Genomic DNA, 20,811 nt, shown 5'->3' on the forward strand with positions numbered 1-20,811 from the left:
GCGTTGTAATGACTGAATTTTCGGGGGTTTTTCTTAGCCAAACGTGATGAGCGATTTCTCCTACACAAATCATCTTTTTGGAAAAACTGAACATTTGCTATCTAACTGAGAGTCTCCTCATTGAAAACATCCGAAGTTCTTCAAAGGTAAATGATTTTATTTGAATGCTTTTCTTGTTTTTGTGAAAATGCTGCCTGCTGAATGCTAGGCTTAATGCTATGCTAGCTATCAATACTCTTACACAAATGCTTGTGTAGCTATGGTTGAAAAGCATATTTTGAAAATCTGTGATGACAGTGTTGTTAACAAAAGGCTAAGCTTGTGAGCCAATATATTTATTTCATTTCATTTGCGATTTTCATGAATAGTTAACGTTGCGTTATGGTAATGAGCTTGAGGCTATAAATACGCTCCCGGATACGGGATTGCTCGACGCAACAGGTTAAGAGGGTGTGAACAATGCTGAATGGGTGTTGACAAAGAAGAGCTTTCCAGTAGGTGTACCAAAACATACAAGGGCCATTTTCTCAAAAGTGGGGTTACAAGTTGATCAACTTTCAAAGTATAATTACTTTCCCATTGTTCCTCAATTGCAGTGTATGATATACAATTTTCTAGCTCTGATTCTCTACTTTTATCCAATGTTAAAAACACCATTTCAAATGTGGCTACATAAGATTGAATCGAGGTGGTCGGTCACATTTTGCAGAGGCCAATCACACCTTAACAGCACCTTGGAGACAAAAACAAAAACTTCACACTTCCCCTCTATCCAGAGACCAATCACATGTTAACAGCAGGAGACAGAGGCAGACAAACCTGTATCTGACTCCCACCCACGCAAATCTCGGGAATCTATCTATCCTCCCTCACTCACATTGCAAAGTTGAACGAGCAATTTCTGCTGCATGCCCTCGAACTGACCATGAACACACAGTGAGATTTTTATACCACGGGCACAGGAATACATCTATTCTGTGTGGAGCTTTGCAGAGGTTTTATAATTGCTTCTTCGTGATAAGTATTTGCTTACTGTATACTACTTAAGGCAGTTGGTTACTAAACTTTTTGGCATTGTGACTTTCCAAAAACTACTGGAAACTTCATGTGAACCATTATTCCATGAACAAAACTAAACTTAGATGACTCAGTCTCTAGAATGACACAAAAAAGTTAGGTCCCAAAGGACGCAAACCTGGCATTAGTTATCCAACTATCCATCTCCTTTTGGCAGAGAGAATGTTCTAATCCTGATTGAGTCTGCTCTGCAGTGTGAAATGACAGAACCACAAATAGTTGATCAAATCTATCAGTAATAATAGAGGAAAACCTATGGGACATAACATTGTATTGCTTATCTCTGGCTAACAGTTTGTCCTCTTTCCACTTGTGTTAGTGGATTTCTGGGCCATCCTAAGCCTGGCAGGGGACTAAAATATCACATTCAGCTCTCTCTCCTGTGCTCACGCACGGACTAGCTCTCATGAATCTTACTAAACAATGAGAATAAATAACAGTATTCATATATTTTGTAGCCCTTTACACTCGTACCCCTATTTACGGCTGAAGTCGGAGGTTTACATGCACTTAGGTTTTTCAACCACTCCACAAATTTCTTGTTGACAAACTATTATTTTGTCAAGTTGGTTAGGACATCTACTTTGTGCATGACACAAGTAATGTTTCCAACAATTGTTTACAGACAGATTATTTCACTTATAATTCACTGTATCACAATTCCAGTGGGTCAGAAGTTTACATACACTAAATTGACTGTGCCTTTAAACAGCTTGGAAAATTCCAGAAAATTATGTCGGGGCTTTAGAAGCTTCTGACAGGCAAATTGACATCATTTGAGTCAATTGGAGGTGTACCTGTGGATGTATTTCAAGGCCTACCTTCAAACTCAGTGCCTCTTTGCTTGACATCATGGGAAAATCTAAAGAAATCAGCCATCGTTATGTTTAATGTACATGTTTAAAGGTTGTTCGTAACAGAATAAGCCTGTGTTTGTCAATTGTGATGGAAGTTTGCCATGGCACACGCAGCTGAATGCACTCATGGCTCCTTTCTATGCGTACCAAAATGTGGATCTGTTTTCCTCAATTACATTGTGAAAGCTATTGTGAATTTTCCAGTACAATGCTCCGGTATTTGTGAAATACGATATAACCACGACAAAGCCTAACACTGTAACATCATATTTTAAAACTTAGCTAGTCATGTTGGAAATAGAATAGGCTTTCAAATTATGCCCACCTGACCCAGATTGCGATTTATAATGGACCGTTTTTGTATTTACGTAAACAACAACAGTAATTGTCTTGTGTCGGAGATGCAGCGCTGTGTTCCAAACAAAACAATTACAAGTGTGCTCTAGTTCCTCAACGGCACAACTAGAAGAGAAAAAATAAATGTGTATGTGTTACACCTGTGCTGGCTTGTCCATCTCGTTAGTTGGAAGGTGTTTCACCTGTTCTGGCCCAGGTGATATTTAAGAGTGGCTGGCCCAATGTTCCAGTTGTCTTGAAAGATGTGGAGAGTCTTTTAGCTCCCTAGTTGATTGCTAGAAAAGCATTCCTTTGTCTAACGGTTTTTGTTTTCCTGAACTTTTTTAGTTTGCTTCCTGTCTCTAAGTTTGGTATGGGTTTTTCTTTTGTTTGGCTCTTAGGGGCAAATTTGATGGGTGCCCATGGTGGGTGTCTTTTAGGTCCCAGTTGTTGTTGCTATGCAACTTTCAGTGGACACCCCAATTACTGTCTTTCAGAGCCCCTCCTAAAACCCCACCTGTTTCGTTTAGCCTGTTGTCAGTGACTCTTTGTTAGTTCACCCTTCTGTTTGAGTGACATTTTTGGTTTTCTTACTGGGGAACGTAACTTAGTTGAAGACTCTTCTTTAAGTCATAATAGTGCATTGAAATTACTTAGGAACTGTGCACACTTTGGAGAGGTGTGTGGCCACTCGGAGACACCAGTTAGTCCTCTCACTCAAACTCTTGTTATTTTTTTAATTTTAGGGAGTGGTTGAAATGTACATAATTGTTATCCGGAGGAAAATGGAGAAGGTCATGCTTTTTCAATTTTATTTTATTTTGTCCAGGGGAGGGTTTGTAATTGATTAAATGTCATATTGCTCAGTGTTTGAGAATTAGTTGCTCATTATATCTTCATGTGTGCCTGATGCTGCCCCTCACCCCTGATGCTCCAATGGGCGCGCAACAATCAAGCGTGTCTAGTATGATCTCAATCAAATTATTCATAGCCTATACTATAGACCTGGACTATACGAAGTGCATGCTCGGGGAGAAGCACAGGGCAAAGTTATATTTTTACAAAAATATCATTCCCATTTTGCGCTGCTGGGATGGTGTATATAAAACTAGACTACACTACATTACACTGCAATGGATAGGCTATCCCAATCATAAGCCCTGCTCTTGCTGATGTAAATAAACCCTTTGATTCGCTTCTTTAGGCAGCACAGAAGGCTTCCACCCCAAAAAATAAATATATTAAGTTTGAGAGGGAGCGCCCGAAGATGAGGACCTGCGGTAAAGCCTGCTAGTGCTATAATAGAGTTGAATAAAAACAATGTTTCGGTACCCACAATGAAGCTCTTTATCAGAGTTATTGACCTCACAATAAGCTATATTCAAGTAATTTACATAGCTATGAAGTGGCAGCCATGGAGATGGACAGCACATAGGTGCTGAAAGTAGGCTAATTTGATAAGGCCTAATTCATTTAAAAATGCATCATTTGACTTTAGGCTACTAACAACAAGAGCACTTTGTACTGGAGTCTATTTCTTCCTACTCAAGAAATAAGAGGTAGGCCGACCTGTTTGACAGACAAAATCAGTCTGCTATCCATAGATTTTATCAGTCAATTATTTCAGTCACCATGCACTCCTTAAATACTTCCCGTGTCAGTGAAGGGCTTGGTGTGTTAAGTTAAAACCAGGGCTCAAATTGAAGGGGTATGCGAGGGTATTGTGGCTTTTGTGAAATAAAATGTCTAAAAGCGTAGGCTACCCCTTGTTAGCTTACAAGTTTAAAAAAATGTAATGGACCTGGTTTATATGAAGCGATCTATGACGACGCTTTAGTCTGCAACGCTAGAAACAACCCATATAACGCAGAGGAAAGACGTGAGTCCGACGCACATGGGATTTATTTTGTTTGTCTCTTTGCCATTCAGAGGCTGCGCTACAACCTTCTATAGTTGAGGAGACAAATTTTTTTTACTTTTTTTGCTTGAGAAGTAATGTGTGATTTGGGTCACTATCAACTGACGTTCAATACCTTCAAAGGCTATTAAACAACATACTTAACTCTCAATCAGTCAGGAGCAAGTCAGGTCGCCTAAGGAGGAATGTGTGTCAAGAACTGCAACGCAGCTGGGTTTTTCACACTCAACAGTTTTCCGTGTGTGTCGAGAATGGTCAACCACCCAACAGACATCCAGCAAACTTGACACAACTGTGGGAAGCAATGGAGTCAACATGGGCCAGCATCCCTGTGGAACACTTGACACCTTGTAGGGTCCATGCCCTGACCAATTGAGGCTGTTATGAGGGCCAAAGGGTGTGCAACTCAATGTTAGAAAGGGGTTCCTAATGTTTTGTACACTCAGTGTAGTAGGCCTACCCGATATCTGGCTGCTAAGTAAACAAAGTAGCCAGGTAGCCTATAAAGTGTAATATTGGGATGCAAACTCAAAATATTATACATTTCAACTCTATATCTGACATGGTACAGGTGTCTTTTTCTGCCCATATCCATGTGTGTGAGGTGTATACTTTTGTTTCAAGGTAGATTTGTTTAAGACTACAATAGCCCGTATAGAAGTTAAAACGTGCTTTTGTGGTATTAAAAAACATTCTACTTGTCTCCAGTTATGATAATTACGTAGAATTTGATGAAATGCGTTCATAAAAGGCTATTTTTTTTTCTCAGGCTGCAAATAAGATGATAGATAATGGAGATCTTTTCACCCTTACCATGGACAGGGTGGTCTGCGAATCCACAACCTTCTGTTTACTTTGCCATGTAATGCTGACAAAATGAAGAGCTGTTTTTAAAACGGTATATCTAAGGCTCTGGTCTGTGCTAGGAGGGTAAACGGTGGGCACGTTCTCTTCTATCCACTATGTTTTAATGATTATTTCAGGTATAGGGGAGGGTCACTTGTTTGCCTTCAAGCGTTCAGGGAGGTTCTGGTAAAAATACATTTTACTGAAGGGATGGCCATCCATTTTCATTTCAAAGGTCCGATTTTCTCCAGGTAACCCTCATTATAAATAACGTACAGTCCAGTCCCTATGTTGCACCTACCCCACATTCTCCAGGAACAGTCTTATCGTATTACTGAATGTAGCCAGATTATTTTCATATTTTGCTTTCAACAAATGCAACAAAAAATACAGCAAATGTAAAATGCACATAAAATCAAGTGTAATGTTTGAATTCAGTCTTGTGCCAGGTGAACTGTTGTGTCCTCACCTTTCATCTAAATGTTTCCATATACGACAGATTTCTACAATTGTACTATACAGCTAACCCAACAAATGCAGGACCCTCAAACTTGAACGTCTTGTATGTGAGAAGGATGGATGGGATGTGAGTCAGAATGCGTGCCACGGGAGAGACCTGAGCTCCATCCATTTCATTGTCATCATCCCATCCATTACATCTCCTGAACAGTATCGGGCTCAAACAAATTGAAAGTGACATGGTGATGAGCTCCTCCTTTGAGCATATGATGTATATATGACAGAGTGAAGGACGTGGAGGAAGACTGGTCCTGCTGTTGCACTATATCACACCTGCTGATGTCCTGAATTAAAACCTGCCTGGGGTGGCTCCCAAATGACACCCTATTCCCCATATAGCACACTATTTGCACATTTACCCTGTCCAAAAGGAGTGTACTATAAAGGGAGTAGGGTGCCATTTGGGATGCATCCCTGGTCTGAGTCCCCACCGAGACAGGCAGCATATAAAACTGTAATATAAGAGGGGAGTAAAAGAGAGGAGATTTGCCCAAGGTCACATCTGTCTATGCCTGCCGGGCCCAGTAGAGCAGCGTGCCATCACTCTGAATCGTCAGGACAGAGGGATTGGCAGACAAGGTGTGTGTGTGTGTGTGTGTCTCTGTGTAAGGTTTTTCTTCCTGACTTGTGCTGCTCATGCTGCAGACAGATAAACAATCAATTATTTACAGGCTGTCACCAGGGATCCCTTGGTAGCGTGCTGCTGTCCTCTTCTCCATCTCCTGCTGCTACAGCACACTGGCTAGCTGACTGGCTGACTAGAGCCTCAGCCCAGCCCAGCCCGGAGCCTACTCAACCTTTGTCCAACAAACTGACTGACACACTGTCTCTAAAACTGCATCAGGCCGTGGGAAAACAGTCACTGTAACAGTTAATCGAGATACTTACAAACCCATGGACAACTCTGCGAGAGACTCATTGATCTTTATGCTAAATGTAGATATTCTGGGGCCTTGACAGGCACATCATAATAACATGTCTAAATTTGAAGGCTGTGTTGAAACAGTGTTCATTTTCGTTTTCCATATTTGAGAGAGTATCAAATTCATCATTAGATTCACTATCTGAGATGGAATAGATTGTGAACAAAGCGTGAAAGGACAGGGAAGAGAGACAGGGGCCAAGGCACACTATTTTCCCATAATCCTCTGCCAGGCCCTTTGCCTTCACACAGTGGATGTCATCCTCTCTAATCTTCACTGCCCACCGATCCCCACCTCCGCCCTTCCTCCATCCCCCCTCCGCCCTCCTTTTCTCATTCCCTCCCTCCCTTTCTTCTAGCTTTGAGGCCAGAGCTGGTCTGGTTATCATAGGATTAGAGTGGGGGCACATACACACCCCTCACACCCCTCCACACACAACTCAGGACAGCAGCACTCTAATAACATTCAAAGGCCGCAGCACACAGCCAATCTGCCACCTTTCATGGATAAGCCACTAATCTCTAGGAGCGAGGGGCACGCTCCAGGCACTTTGGGGAGGGAGGAAGAGAGAAGGGCTATCTTGACCTTCAACATCAAGGGTAAAATGCTAGTCAAAGAGCAGGGGAACGTTGGATGCTCCTTTCTTTCATGGTTCTATTGGACTTGGAGGAAAGGGGTTGTGTTGAGGCTTTGGTAATACATATTTCATTTGGAGAAGAACATGAAGTCAGTGTGGCTGCGGAGTGAGTCTGTCGCCGGCTGGGAATTGAAATAGTGACCTCCTTCACTGCAGGGTGCATTATGTAAATTTAATGTCCACTTCAACCCACTGGCTCCAAAGACCCAGGGACATGTGAACCCAGAACCTTATGCTGTTACTGTAGAACATCTCCTGGGTTTAGCCTTGTAGGCAGTTTAGCCTTTCCTGCAGTCAAATGATAAAATCGCCCTCTAGTGGCATCATGGGTGGAATGTTATTCATATTTTTCATAATTTCATAATTAATAAACATGTATTTATTTTGTACCCCGAAAATATGGTGTTTCTATGTCAGTGCAATATTCAGATTCAAGCTCAAAATTGAATACATTTAAACTCTATATGTGACAGTACGGATGCCTTCTTTTTTTTGAAGCCCATAACAATGTGTGTGAGGTGTATACTTTTGTTTCAAAGTAGATTTGTTTAAGACTACCAAGAAACACTCTGTGTGACCCTGATTCATCCCACTGTAGTCAAATGTTATTCCAGAATTACTGTTAAAATTGTAGAGTAACTAAATTAAACAAGTGTCGTCTTTCTTACTCACTATACCTGTATGTGTAACTGTAATATTTTCTTTCTCAATGTGCGGACTAGTATAGCTACACTAGTAAAGATACATGCACTTATGGAGAAATAAGGGTGTCGTTAGGCAACTTGTACATTATTTATGCTGAGTGTACAATCTATTAATTGCTAAAAATCCATGGAGAATAAGAAAGATCCTCATATTTCATCCAAATGAGTTATTATAATGGACGTGGGAGATATATGGTTAGTTTAGTGTTTTGTTGAGCTGGTGCAATATTTATTTTCTAAGCCACTTGGGGAATAGCCCATTACCTATGGACCTTGTTCAAACAGAAACAGATGTTTGATTGCCATTAATAACGAACAGAACCCTCTGGCTAGCTTAGAGCACAACCCTATCTCAAATATATCACTGAACAACAGGAATGGGGGAGATAGCCTACTCTGGATCTAAACATGAATCTATTGTAGGACGGAGTGCCTTTTGTGTATGTTCTCTAACGTTATCAAATGTCGGTTTGATTTGATTTCGACACATATGGGTCCTCGGACACGTTTTGAATTAAGTCAAATTTAACCATAATTCACCTTTTTAATATTGGAATAAGAGGTGGAGAGTAGCTCTATATGAACGATTCTATAGCATGCGCTGAGGCAATGATTGTGAATGTACACTGATAGTCCAATAACTCAGAGAGATTACGACAATAACTTTACTGTAGTAGGCAGAAAGTCATTACATCAGCCCCCCTGAATACGCCTCAGTTTAATCATGAAATTGGCTTTTATAGGGAAATGCACGACTGAATTTTGACTTGAAGGCATTTTAATAAGAATCTATGTGTAATACATAGTTACAAAAATATATCCACTGGGCTATGGTATTAATCATCCTTGTAAATCGGTGAAACAAATGGGTTGCAGAAGAGGAGACATATTACTTAGACAATAACATTTGCATCCGGCTCATAGATACATAGAAATATAACTGTGAGTGGAATATAAATTCCGGGTGTGTCTAAGGAAAACACATGGAAAAAGACTGAGTAGGCAAGGTGTGTCTCTTCTTCACTGAATAAATCACAGAACAAAAGATGAGTGAGAATTCTCCTGATTATTCCTTCTGAAACATTTCTGAAATACACAGACAGCCTCAAACCCCCTATTAACATATCCTCTTCTCATTCCCATTCCCATTCCCATTGACGAGGGAAAAACTCCACCAGAGGTATGGATAGATGGCAGGCAGGAAATGTAAAAACTCTGCCATGTTGTTGCATTATCTTGGTGGGACTTAGACTCTTACTGCTTCAGTCAAAGCCAGAAGCTCAGCCGGGAGGGGTGGCTGGGGGGAGGGAAGCAGCACTGCAGCGGGCCTGAATCCTCTCTCTCTGCATCCCAAATGGCACCATTGGTACTACGGTACTCTAGTAAAAAGTAGCACATTATAAAGGGAATACGGTGCCATTTAGGACCAGCCCTTCTCTCTGGCATGTCTCAACCCAGGCAGGCAGCTCCTCGCATTCTGCCTCCTTCCTTCTCTTCCCTCTCTGCCTCCTCTCCTCCTTGCTGAGTTAGTGTGCATTAGTGCAAATTGTTTTTTAAATTACAGATGGAGAAGGAATGTGTTGTGCAGCCTCCACTTCAGAGATGGCACACACAGGGATCTACTTAGCCTTGTAACTCACACTGTAAGCAACTCCCAAAAATCATGACGACCACACCCCATACTGTACCTACAGTGGCAAGAAAAAGTAAGTGAACCCTGAATTTCTGCATAAATTGGTCATAAAATTTGATCTGATCTTCATCTTAAGTCACAACAATAGAAAAACACTGTGTGCAAACTTAGTAAATCTGGCCTAACACAGCAAAAGGCCATGCACTTTTAAGTCCTTCTAGAACTTTCAGAGGACAAAAGTAAACCGCACAAATGAACCACACTTGGAGCGTTTTTAACAGCGAATCATGACATTGTTATCAACTCTATATACGACATAACAGAAGAGAAAAGCCGACAAAATAGGCGGAATGAACACAAAGATAATTGTAGATTTTGTCAGTATAATCATGGTCAGATGCACATTAATGCTGAGTTCTCGCTCAATCTACCATTGGAATTGAATGGTGTAATTGTGGCGTTTCTCAACCATTCAGTTATTACATTACGCAATGTATTCAGCAATCTGCTTTGTAATCAGCACAGAGCAAACGCAGCCAATAGCTTCCCAAAATCAATACTAATTCATACCAGTTTTCATCTAAGATGCACCGGCCCGGGCTAATGCCAACTAATTCTACCACACTATAAAGCAGCAAAGTGGACAGAATTACAAACATTCCTTTTTGATTTGTGTGCATATGACTCATGTGGCCTGCGGTAATCGGACCAAATCCAATAGGAGCGACTCAAACCCTGACATTCATTTCTATACATGAGCATTAAATTAATGAGCTATGCATAATTACTGTAGCCTACTGAGGCAACAGATTCCGTCACTGATAGCGTCCGTGGCTATGCAGTGTTTAAAGTGTTTCTCACATGATATGTTCTGCAGGTGTTATAAAAAGCCTCACAATCATGAGTCACACGCAAACACATCCGCGCACACACACACACGCAAACACACACACACACACTCCCTCCCAATGCCGCTTTCAACAGTTTAGTGTGAAGCCATAAGCATGAAACAAGTACAGTATGGGTTTCTGGTAGCAGCTATAAGACAGTCTGCCAGAAGAAAGAACTCACCTGTGCAGGAGTAGTCATCGATCCTGATGTATCCCCTGTGACAGATGCACATGAAGGATCCGGGGGTGTTGACACACACGGTGTTCTCCCTGCAGTAGTGCTTCCCCTCCGCACACTCGTCGATATCTACAGTGAGGAGAGAGGGAGAACGGGGTGAGCAGGTCACGCATGGTCAACACTAGGCTCCTCTAACTGGGGCTCCACTAAAGACCTAGTTCAGACCCCAGTTCAGCCTTAATGCCTCATAGAGGGAGACAGGGAGAGCCCATGGATAGTTTATTTTTATCAGTGGAGACCCTGGGGGAAATAAGGGGGAGGAGAGGGACACACTGGAGGCAGCTGTGGTTCTACTGTAGATGTTCCATGTACTCAAAGAAGAACATCCTTTACTCTTACTGTGGTCTACGTACTGTGTTTAATGGGGTAGTCAGGTAGTCAATTCCCATTTGGTCCAACCTCCCAAAACTCTATATATCTTTTACTTATGCATCATGACACTCCACAAGGCAGTAGATTCAATATTTTATTAATTTATTCATAATCCCATTAGCTGCTAACCTTTAGTAACAGCAACTCTTCGTGGTCCACAAAGAAACAGCCAAGTTGAAAGCATCTTACACGAGACGCTGTATCTCCATGAAACTGACGGGGCTAAACAGACGTTCCCACGGTGATGCAACGGAGTGCAATGCAAACAGAGCTCAACTGTATTAATATGGCAGTGCTGCTGTAGATTGCAATACGCCAAATGGAAATAGACCAACTGTGAAAACCCAACTGGAGTTGAGATAGAGGTCCTTGACCTGAAGCAATTTATTCACTCTGTATTTAAACACATGTGCACCTTCGGCTACTCACTCTCTGCTTCCTTGCCAACCATATTTGAAAACATCATCATTTGATATGAAAATGCATTGTATATGCATCTCATTCACCCGCTTACATGTCCTTGGTTGCCTCTTCCAACCACCACAGCATACACCATCTCTGGCTGTGCTGTATTCAAATCCACTCTACTTGACACTCTGCTTTGCCCCCAGCTCTTAATCAGTCCTTCCATTCAACCATCCACTGAATACCAGATAAAACACAATGAATCCCACCAATTATTGAACAAGTCGCCCACTAAATGAGTTGGCCTTCACTAAATGAACCATGTTACTGGCTGTGAGAGGGGGATGGAGAGTGAGATGAGGGGGGGAGAGAGAGAGAGGTACGGACTGTTTCTCCACAGCGGGCAGCTATAGTGGGCGGTAACCTTGAGCGGTGGCCCTAGGTGACACTTGTTCGGGCTTGCGATTGGCTGTCTATGCGGGGGCTTTGATTTAGAGCCTATTAACTGTAGGACGTCATCCGTCTTCCCCCCCGTGACACGCATAACGCTCGATGAAACAATATGTTGGAACGTGCCTGCGTAGTGGACGACGGGGCCAAGCGGCCAGCGAGGGAGCATGAACAATCTCCATCTCCATTAGTCCAGTCCATTTCCTTGATTGGCCTGTCACTACAGCGACATGCGATGTGCCACCCTAAAAGAATAGCAGAGTCACCGGCGGCTTTTATCTCTCAATGGAACGATCTGGATCAAGTCATTGGCACGCTGGATGGATGGGCAGAGAATGACTTTCGTTTATCTCACCCCCCCACCCCTCCACCCCCCACCCCCTCTCTACAAAGGCTGAATCCATCACAATCATACGTAGATGAGTCAGAGGTTCATTTGTTTAAGAGGACAGTCTTATATACTCGTATGTACAGGATACATATGGCATACACTGTTTACTGGCAGGTTCCTTCGCGACAATGCAACAACAATAAAAAAATAAGCAAAGATAAGAATGCGAAACATAATTGTAAGCAGTATCATTTCAACTCAATAGCCGGAGTAGTTTATTTGTCATTACATTAAAACATAACAGTGGCAGGCATAATATGTAGACTCAGTCATATCAATTCAGATAGAAATCATATTCCAGTTGTTGCACATCCTGGTCATTTCAGAGCCATAAAACGCCCCTGTGGATTCCTAATGTGGAGCGGCCTCCTATCTGTGAACCATACTGCTGTGTGGAAGTCTGGGAGTCAGGAGATAACAGTGGCGTCCCTGTTGGAGGGCCGACAAAGACTCCCAGACCACCCCATGCTGCCAACAGCCTCTCTCTGCTGCCTGGGCTCATTTACCCAAACAGTTGATGTAAAATCTCTGCTACTGCTACTGAAATGGGCTGCCAGATTGTTTGCTGATATTCTCACACAGTTCCCAGAGTCCCCCACCACGGCAGGGCTAGTAGTCAGAGGAAAGACAACGGCTGTGTGTCTCAACAGACTGAGCAGTAAAGCAACTCAATGAAACCACAGCACAGTTAGCTAGCCCTCGACTGTGAACGGAGTAGAAAGACAGGCTTCTCTGTTTGGAGAGATTTTAAGTAGACGTTTCTGTCTTTCAGACAATTCACTACGTGCTTACTGTATGTATTATGTTCCTAACGATTCTATGTATTATGATAACAAAAGAGGTGCTCAATATGTCTAGGCAGTACCCCACTTATTGTGATACTATTGCCTCAACAGTAGGAGGGAGAGTCAATGTAACTCCATTTTCTCTATTTAGCAAACTCTGCTGCTGTAATTGATAAAGGAGTGAACAATTTTTTAATCCACTTGTTTCTTTATTGTTAAAATCCCCAGAGCCTCCGATTATTTCCAAACTACATGTTTTATTCACTCTACCCAAACGGGCCTCTCAGTAAAACAACTAGGAAGCCATTACTATCTCTTCAGAACAATTACCTAAACATTGGTAGGGAGATGATATGCTTTGCTGCTTGTGTTTTAATGGGCAAGATGCAAGAAAATGTGGTGCTCAACATCTCTTCATCTCTTCCAAACACCAGGTAATTATTTCCTCAATGAGTGATCTTTTAAAAAGACCAAAACAAACATGGAAAAAACTCAAACTGTTTTGGGAAGCGAGACAATTAACACAATGGATTGAAAAGAAGCACATTAGGATGCAACAACAGATCCGTCTCCTCTTAAAAAGCAGAGGCATTGTCTTTTTAGCAGGGCAATAACCACAAGTGATAAATCACAGGGCAAATGAAGTGAGAGGAATTAGCCCAGTACAGTACCTGAGTTTAGAATAATGGACTGGTATGAACAAACTCACCAGACAATGAGGAATGCAGTGTGTGTGTGTGTGTGTGTGTGTGTGTGTGTGTGTGTGTGTGTGTGTGTGTGTGTGTGTGTGTGTGTGTGTGTGTGTGTGTGTGTGTGTGTGTGTGTGTGTGTGTGTGTGTGTGTGTGTGTGTGTGTGTGTGTGTGTGTGTGTGTGTGTGTGTGTGTATGTGTGTGTGTGTGTGTGCCACAACAAGCTAGATTAATGCTAATGTGTTTTATGGAATAAACTCCTTGCTTAGGCTATCAAACATCCCCCTGGGCAAAAACTGGTTGAATGAACATTGTTTCCACGTCATTTCAACAACAAAAATCCTATGTGATGACGGTGAATCAATGTGGGAAATGGATTGGACTTGCAAAACGTCATCAACGTAAGAGAAGTTAGTCTTTTTCTCACCCACATTTTAACCTAAATACATAGTAATTGTTTTTGTTCGATTCACATTCGTTGACAACTCAACCAAATGTAAATCAAAACTATCTGTGACCAGTGGGATGTTAGGAAATGATGATGACATTTGGCTGACGGAGTGAGTGGGCTTACTCTCCTTCCTGACACGCATTAATCTTGAGGAGATTTGCCTCTTTGCATGAATCAATGAATCCCCACCATCATCTGTCATCCTTCTCTCTGCGTCCCAGAGAAGGGGCAGAGGTCTAACCAATGAATAAGGTGCTAGTAGCGCTAGGTAATGCTGACAAACAGAGGGAAGTGTCTCTGCCTGGTGATTTTTGAGGGATAGGAGCGCTGTTGTTGTCGTGTACTGTTACTATTTCCACACTGGCCTGGTTTTCAGCACGGCAGGGTTTTTGTCAGCTCTTGTGGTGTTTGCACGCTCACACACAGAGAGTGTTTGGTGTTGCTGGCACACAGCGGGTTCGGGATGGTGGAGTTTGTGTGTGTGTGTGTGTGTGTGTTTGTGTGTCAGACCTCAGGCTCATCCCAGCAGTGATTGTGATGTGGGATGAGCCATCCCACTGGGTATACACTGGTTGAATCAATGTTGTTTCCACATTTCAATGAAATGACGTTGAATCAACTTTGAAAAGACGTTTAACTGGCGCCTGTGCCTAGTAGGATGCTCTTTGGTAAATGCCAATTAGCCCCCCTCCATCTTGTGACATTACAACAAACAGCAATATGCCACAGGCTACCTAGTTATCACTGGATGGGACACAACCAGTGCTTCATTTAATCCGTCACTTCTCAGTTTTGGCCTGTTTTGTCTCCGGTAGCTCTCATGGCATGAAAATTAATTGTCCTTGTTTGCAATGTTAACATTATAACTAAAGCAATCAGAGTTCATTCGAGTTGCCTCCTCTGTAATTCTCTTGTCTAATGTGAAAACATAGCTTTTCAGCCCACGCCTGATATTCTAAGTATTGATTCGGGTTGGGTCAGCCCAGGTTTATGGTTTCCTCAACATTGTAGCCTAGAGACCAACGTGTGGCCGTTGCTGTGGTGAGAGAGAAGCGCGCCTGTATCTCACAGAACTAGAATGAGATTCACTGTCTATGATCTCTCTCTGCTCTGATAGACATGAGCCTGCAACTCTCATCTTTCCAGTGTTGCGCTTCATCCAGGTGGTGAGGGTAGGCAACAACATCTCCACCCCGCTGATCCTCAACACTGGGGCCCCACAAGGGTGCGTTCTGAGCCCTCTCCTGCACTCCCTGTTCACCCACGACTGCGTGGCCACACACGCCTCCAACTCAATCATCAAGTTTGCGAACGACACATCAGTGGTAGGCTTGATTACCAACAACGATGAGACGGCCTACAGGGAGGAGGTGAGGGCCCTCGGAGTGTGGTGTCAGGAAAATAACCTCACACTCAACGTCAACAAAACTAAGGAGATGATTGTGGACTTCAGGAAACAGCAGAGGGAACACCCCCCTATCCACATCGATGGAACAGTAGTGGAGAGGGTAGTAAGTTTTAAGTTCCTCGGCGTACACATCACAGACAAACTGAATTGGTCCACCCACACAGACAGCATCGTGAAGAAGGCGCAGCAGCGCCTCTTCAACCTCAGGAGGCTGAAGAAATTCGGCTTGTCACCAAAAGCACTCACAAACTTCTACAGATGCACAATCGAGAGCATCCTGTCGGGCTGTATCACCGCCTGGTACGGCAACTGCTCCGCCCACAACCGTAAGGCTCTCCAGAGGGTAGTGAGGTCTGCACAACGCATCACCGGGGGCAAACTACCTGCCCTCCAGGACACCTACACCACCCGATGTCACAGGAAGGCCATAAAGATCACCAAGGACAGCAACCACCCGAGCCACTGCCTGTTGACCCCGCTATCATCCAGAAGGCGAGGTCAGTACAGGTGCATCAAAGCTGGGACCGAGAGACTGAAAAACAGCTTCTATCTCAAGGCCATCAGACTGTTAAACAGCCACCACTAACATTGAGTGGCTGCTGCCAACACACTGACTCAACTCCAGCCACTTTAATAATGGGAATTGATGGGAAATGATGTAAAATATATCACTAGCCATTTTAAACAATGCTACCTAATATAATGTTTACATACCCTACATTATTCATCTCATATGTATACGTATATACTGTACTCTATATCATCTACTGCATCCTTATGTAATACATGTATCACTAGCCACTTTAACTATGCCACTTTGTTTACATACTCATCTCATATGTATACACTGCACTCAATACCATCTACTGTATCTTGCCTACGCCGCTCTGTACCATCACTCATTCATATATCTTTATGTACATATTCTTTATCCCCTTACACTTGTGTCTATAAGGTAGTAGTTTTGGAATTGTTAGCTAGATTACTTGTTGGTTATTACTGCATTGTCGGAACTAGAAGCATAAGCATTTCGCTACACTCGCAATAACATCTGCTAACCATGTGTATGTGACAAATAAAATTTGATTTGATTTGATCATTTATTTCCTTATAGAATCAGAGCTGCTGGAAGGATGCTGGAGGTGCTGCAGCATCCCAGATGAGTTGAAATGTATTTGCCGAAGTTATAGAATTACAGTACTATTGTCTGTTCAGAAATAAATGAAATAATTCAGAATAGTACTAGGCCTATAATTTAACCACAGAGGTTAACAAAAAATTGCCTAGCTGTGGATTGTGTGTGGCCCAATCACAAAGCATAGCGTATAGTTGAGAGCACACAGCAAATCTATCAGTGAACAAGCCTTTCGCAATTTTTTCAGATAAAATCAAGGGAAAACACCGGTTGGAAAGCAAATGGCTCCTGCTGAAAAGAGAAGACTCTAATCTGTCTGTAGGCTATCAAAATAGTGTATCAACTTCCAAATAGGCCTATTTAGTGAACAGCATGGTTTGAGACAGTAAAACAAGAGATTTTTGCATGAGCGCATCGGCCATCAACGGTGAGGGAGCTGCACATCATTGGGTGAGTCAGTGAAACGGCAAAGCTTTTTTAGGACTATAATTTCCTCCTCATATTGTATAATATATGTGTCTCCACACACCTGGCCTACACTATTGATGGATTAAAGACAAGGTCGTTTTAATTGACCTCGGGAGCTCAGTTTGTCGGTGTCAAAGTAGCCTGTCATTTTGATCATTTGTGCGATATTAAAAAAGATTCTGCCGAACACTCCAGTCAAGTAAAATGACTTAGAATTGCATGGAATTCGTTTATAAAAAGGCCACTTTTTCCCCCAGAGCCCAGCCTAAAAATGTGCCCATGTGTGCAACCCCTGCAAGCGCCCGACTCTACTACTCTATGCCGCTCCACGAATGCAATGATATGCATGCAAAACATACACCAGTTGAACCAATGTGATTTGGTTTGCATTTGAATGCCACCAATGTGCAAATCAGCAATAGTCAAAACGGAGAAGCATTTAGAACAATGTCCTTTTGATCTCGGGACAAAATGGTGTAAATAAGCCTGTGTGAGTGAATCATCTGAATAAAGGAGGTCTTTGAAGAAAAGAGACACTATACTCATTTTCAGATATGCCATAAAATTATACGAAAACAATTATTTGAGTATAAGAAAACAATGCGAGCTGCTCCGTCCCTTTTCTCCTGTGGTACTAGAGTACTAATATTAGCTTCAACCTTGGGCGCTTTACAGATGACTCAATCTAGAGACAATCACAGTCTGTCACTTGGCCACAGCAGCTTGGCTTTCACTCTAATAGAGATGTTTAATACACTACCCATCACATGGATCCGTGTTGGAAAATACGCCTTCTACATGACTGCCTTCTGAGGGGATGGGGCCCTGTGCTTTTCTGTCTGAGAGAACAGCACTCTATGAGCAGAGAGAGGCTGGGAGAGGAGAGTCTCCCCCTGAGGCTCTGCTACCACTGCTTCTATGAAACATTTACACAGGAGTGATCTCATAGGCTATGTTCAGCACATCAGTGACCTAGGACTGTTTTAAAGAGCCAGTGTATGTATTTTCCTGAGATACCACACCGATCTGATGCCAACCAGATGGCTGAAGGGAATTGTACGTGTACACGGCATACTTTATTTACATTATGTATATTGTGTACATTATGTATATTGTGTGTAGCACATGAGCCTGTCTATTGGAATCCATCTCATGTGTTCTGTGGTCTGATACTGAGGCTGACAAACAGCTATTCCATCTGTATACTGATGCATACCAACCCTCAACAGCAAAATGGTGTTACTACCTTTGTCCCGACTATTATAGGAACACCAACATTCTCTCAGACACTTGTGTGATCCTCAAAACAACTATGTTGGCGGTTCCGATTCTTTTTGCAGGGCACAATACTCATAGTGTAAATGATTTCCAGAAGCCCCTCAAAAAAATCAATTGCTTTTGTGAGAACATCAGAAAATTGAGTCAATTTTGTCCCTCCGCATTTTCAGAAGTAACCCTCTTCACACCCCCATCCAATTTCATACAGGGACCTGGGTCGCTCTCGAGATGAGTCTGGTTCTAACCACCACTGTGTTGAATGGAATGGCTGGCATTGAAACAACTATAGATCTTATTCATTTCCAAACATGTCACAATACTGCTGTTGGGTGTTTCAGCATCTTCTCTCAGGGGATACTGGATGCAACTACATGTAAGTGAAATAGAGACAAAACCTATATTGAAATAGGCACACAACTTCGACCTTCGCGTTTACCCTGGGTGTACAGGAACTTGGACACGTCTTCCTCCTAGATTTACAAGTATTTACCAAACTCCTTCCCTCCAACTTAGAGTGGGCAAAAGCACCCGTCTCTGCTGGCTTGAGAAGTGGTGCAGCCAGTACGCAGCGGAGGGAGGTGGAGGTGGTGAGTTTAGGTGGTGAGTTGAGGTGGAGGTGGTGAGTTTAGGTGGTGAGTTGAGGTGGAGGTGGTGAGTTGAGGTGGTGAGTTGAGGTGGAGGTGGTGAGTCGAGGTGGTGAGTTGAGGTGGTAAGTTTAGGTGTTGAGTTGAGGTGGTGAGTGAGTTTAGGTGGAGGTGGTGAGTTTAGGTGGAGGTGGTGAGTTTAGGTGGAGGTGGTGAGTTGAGGTGGAGGTGGTGAGTTGAGTTGAGGTGGTGAGTTGAGTTGAGGTGGTGAGTTGAGGTGGAGGTGGTGAGTTTAGGTGGTGAGTTGAGGTGGAGGTGGTGAGTTTAGGTGGTGAGTTGAGGTGGAGGTGGTGAGTTGAGGTGGAGGTGGTCAATTTAGGTGGTGAGTTTAGGTGGAGGTGGTGAGTTGAGATGGAGATGGTGCCATGCGGCAGGAGCTTAACCTGCAGCCCAGAGACCTTTATACTCCATTAATTGGAGACAGGGGGCTGATAGCATCTTCAATTATGCAAATTCCCTGAGACATTATAATTACCTGACCAACTGATCATATTTAGCATGTTAAAACAGACTGAGAGGAGGTCAGGAATGGCTGTTATCTTCTTAACACATGCCTTTCCCCTCCTGGTTATTAGAGCCAATGAACATGTAACCAAAGACATCGCACTGATTGCTGGTGAAGGTGACAGAAGAGAGAAGTTGGAGGGAATTCATCAGCTTGGTAAAAGTAGGGCATGTATGCATACCGGCACGGAGTGAAGCAACGAGGATGAAAGGGATATGGAGTCGAGATTTGATGGCTTATTTGCGCTTGTCATCAACGTCATCCATAGATTTAGCTCCCGGAACCCCACATGTATTACTATGAGTTGGGTGAACATTGTAGATTTTATAGCACCGCAGATGGAGAAGTCACTTCTCTGATCATCCCAGGAAGATTCCGTAGAGTAAGAAGCAAATACGTATGTGGGAATTTCCACTGAGGAAGGGAAGGACCGGCGAAGATATCTATATTCACAGTTTGTTTATATAATGTTTTTTTGCATGTATTTTAGTAGGCAGTCCATGTGATTAAATGTCCTTGAAGTATTGACACATTTTCCAATCTTCAAAAGTGGAGGGCCAAATCGCCATAGAGTATAAAACATATCAGCATCTGTTATATAAGAAAACAATCATGAAAAGATCAAACGCATTGGGTGTATGGCAACCAACAGGCGGAACGTAGCGATGTGCTACGCATTACAGCTGGATTTCTTCAAACGCTAATAACAGGGAGATTACATGCACTAGTGTGTTAAAGCAGACTTGCTTGCAACCAAAAACCCACAAGAAAAAAAACCACCGAGATCATTTGATCTCTTGTTGTTTCCGTGTCAAGTGATTATGATATCAGACAGCTGCGTCTGCTCTCTACTCCCGCCCCCAGTGAAATATCGACCTATCAGGAGCACCGGAAACCGTAAGGCTGATGAATGTAAACAAAATCGCATTTGAGTACAAGAATATAGACGTAATAGGTCTTATTCATTCAAACGTTTCACCTTAAATGGCTAAATAATATAATATATATTCATTTGAAATAACTATTAGCCTGCATTTTTCATTTGATTAAAAAAATACAGATTGTAAAACTCAATCGACTTGATTTAGTTACACATTTCAAATAGTCCCGGATGGATTACATGAACTGAATGGATTACATGAACTGAAAACAAATAAAATAATATGAGCTACACCAGCATTAGTTTTCCATTCATACAACGTGTCGGTACATTGCCACAGCTAATGAGGAAATACTTTATTTCATTTGTAC

The 20,811-nt window shown here is 42.6% G+C and overlaps 1 protein-coding gene across 1 annotated transcript in view; it reads right to left on the reverse strand.

Annotated features, from left to right (window-relative positions):
- Nucleotides 1-20,811, reverse strand: part of LOC115134411 (protein kinase C-binding protein NELL2a-like) — a 104,633-nt gene that overhangs the window by 50,974 nt on the left and 32,848 nt on the right. The window contains exon 13 of the mRNA XM_029668345.2: nucleotides 10,522-10,647. Within this exon, the coding sequence (XP_029524205.1) occupies nucleotides 10,522-10,647 (126 nt within the window). The remainder of the gene's footprint in view (nucleotides 1-10,521; nucleotides 10,648-20,811) is intronic.

This window comes from Oncorhynchus nerka, linkage group LG9a (genome assembly GCF_034236695.1).
Source record: "Oncorhynchus nerka isolate Pitt River linkage group LG9a, Oner_Uvic_2.0, whole genome shotgun sequence".
Taxonomy (NCBI): Eukaryota; Metazoa; Chordata; class Actinopteri; order Salmoniformes; family Salmonidae; genus Oncorhynchus; species Oncorhynchus nerka.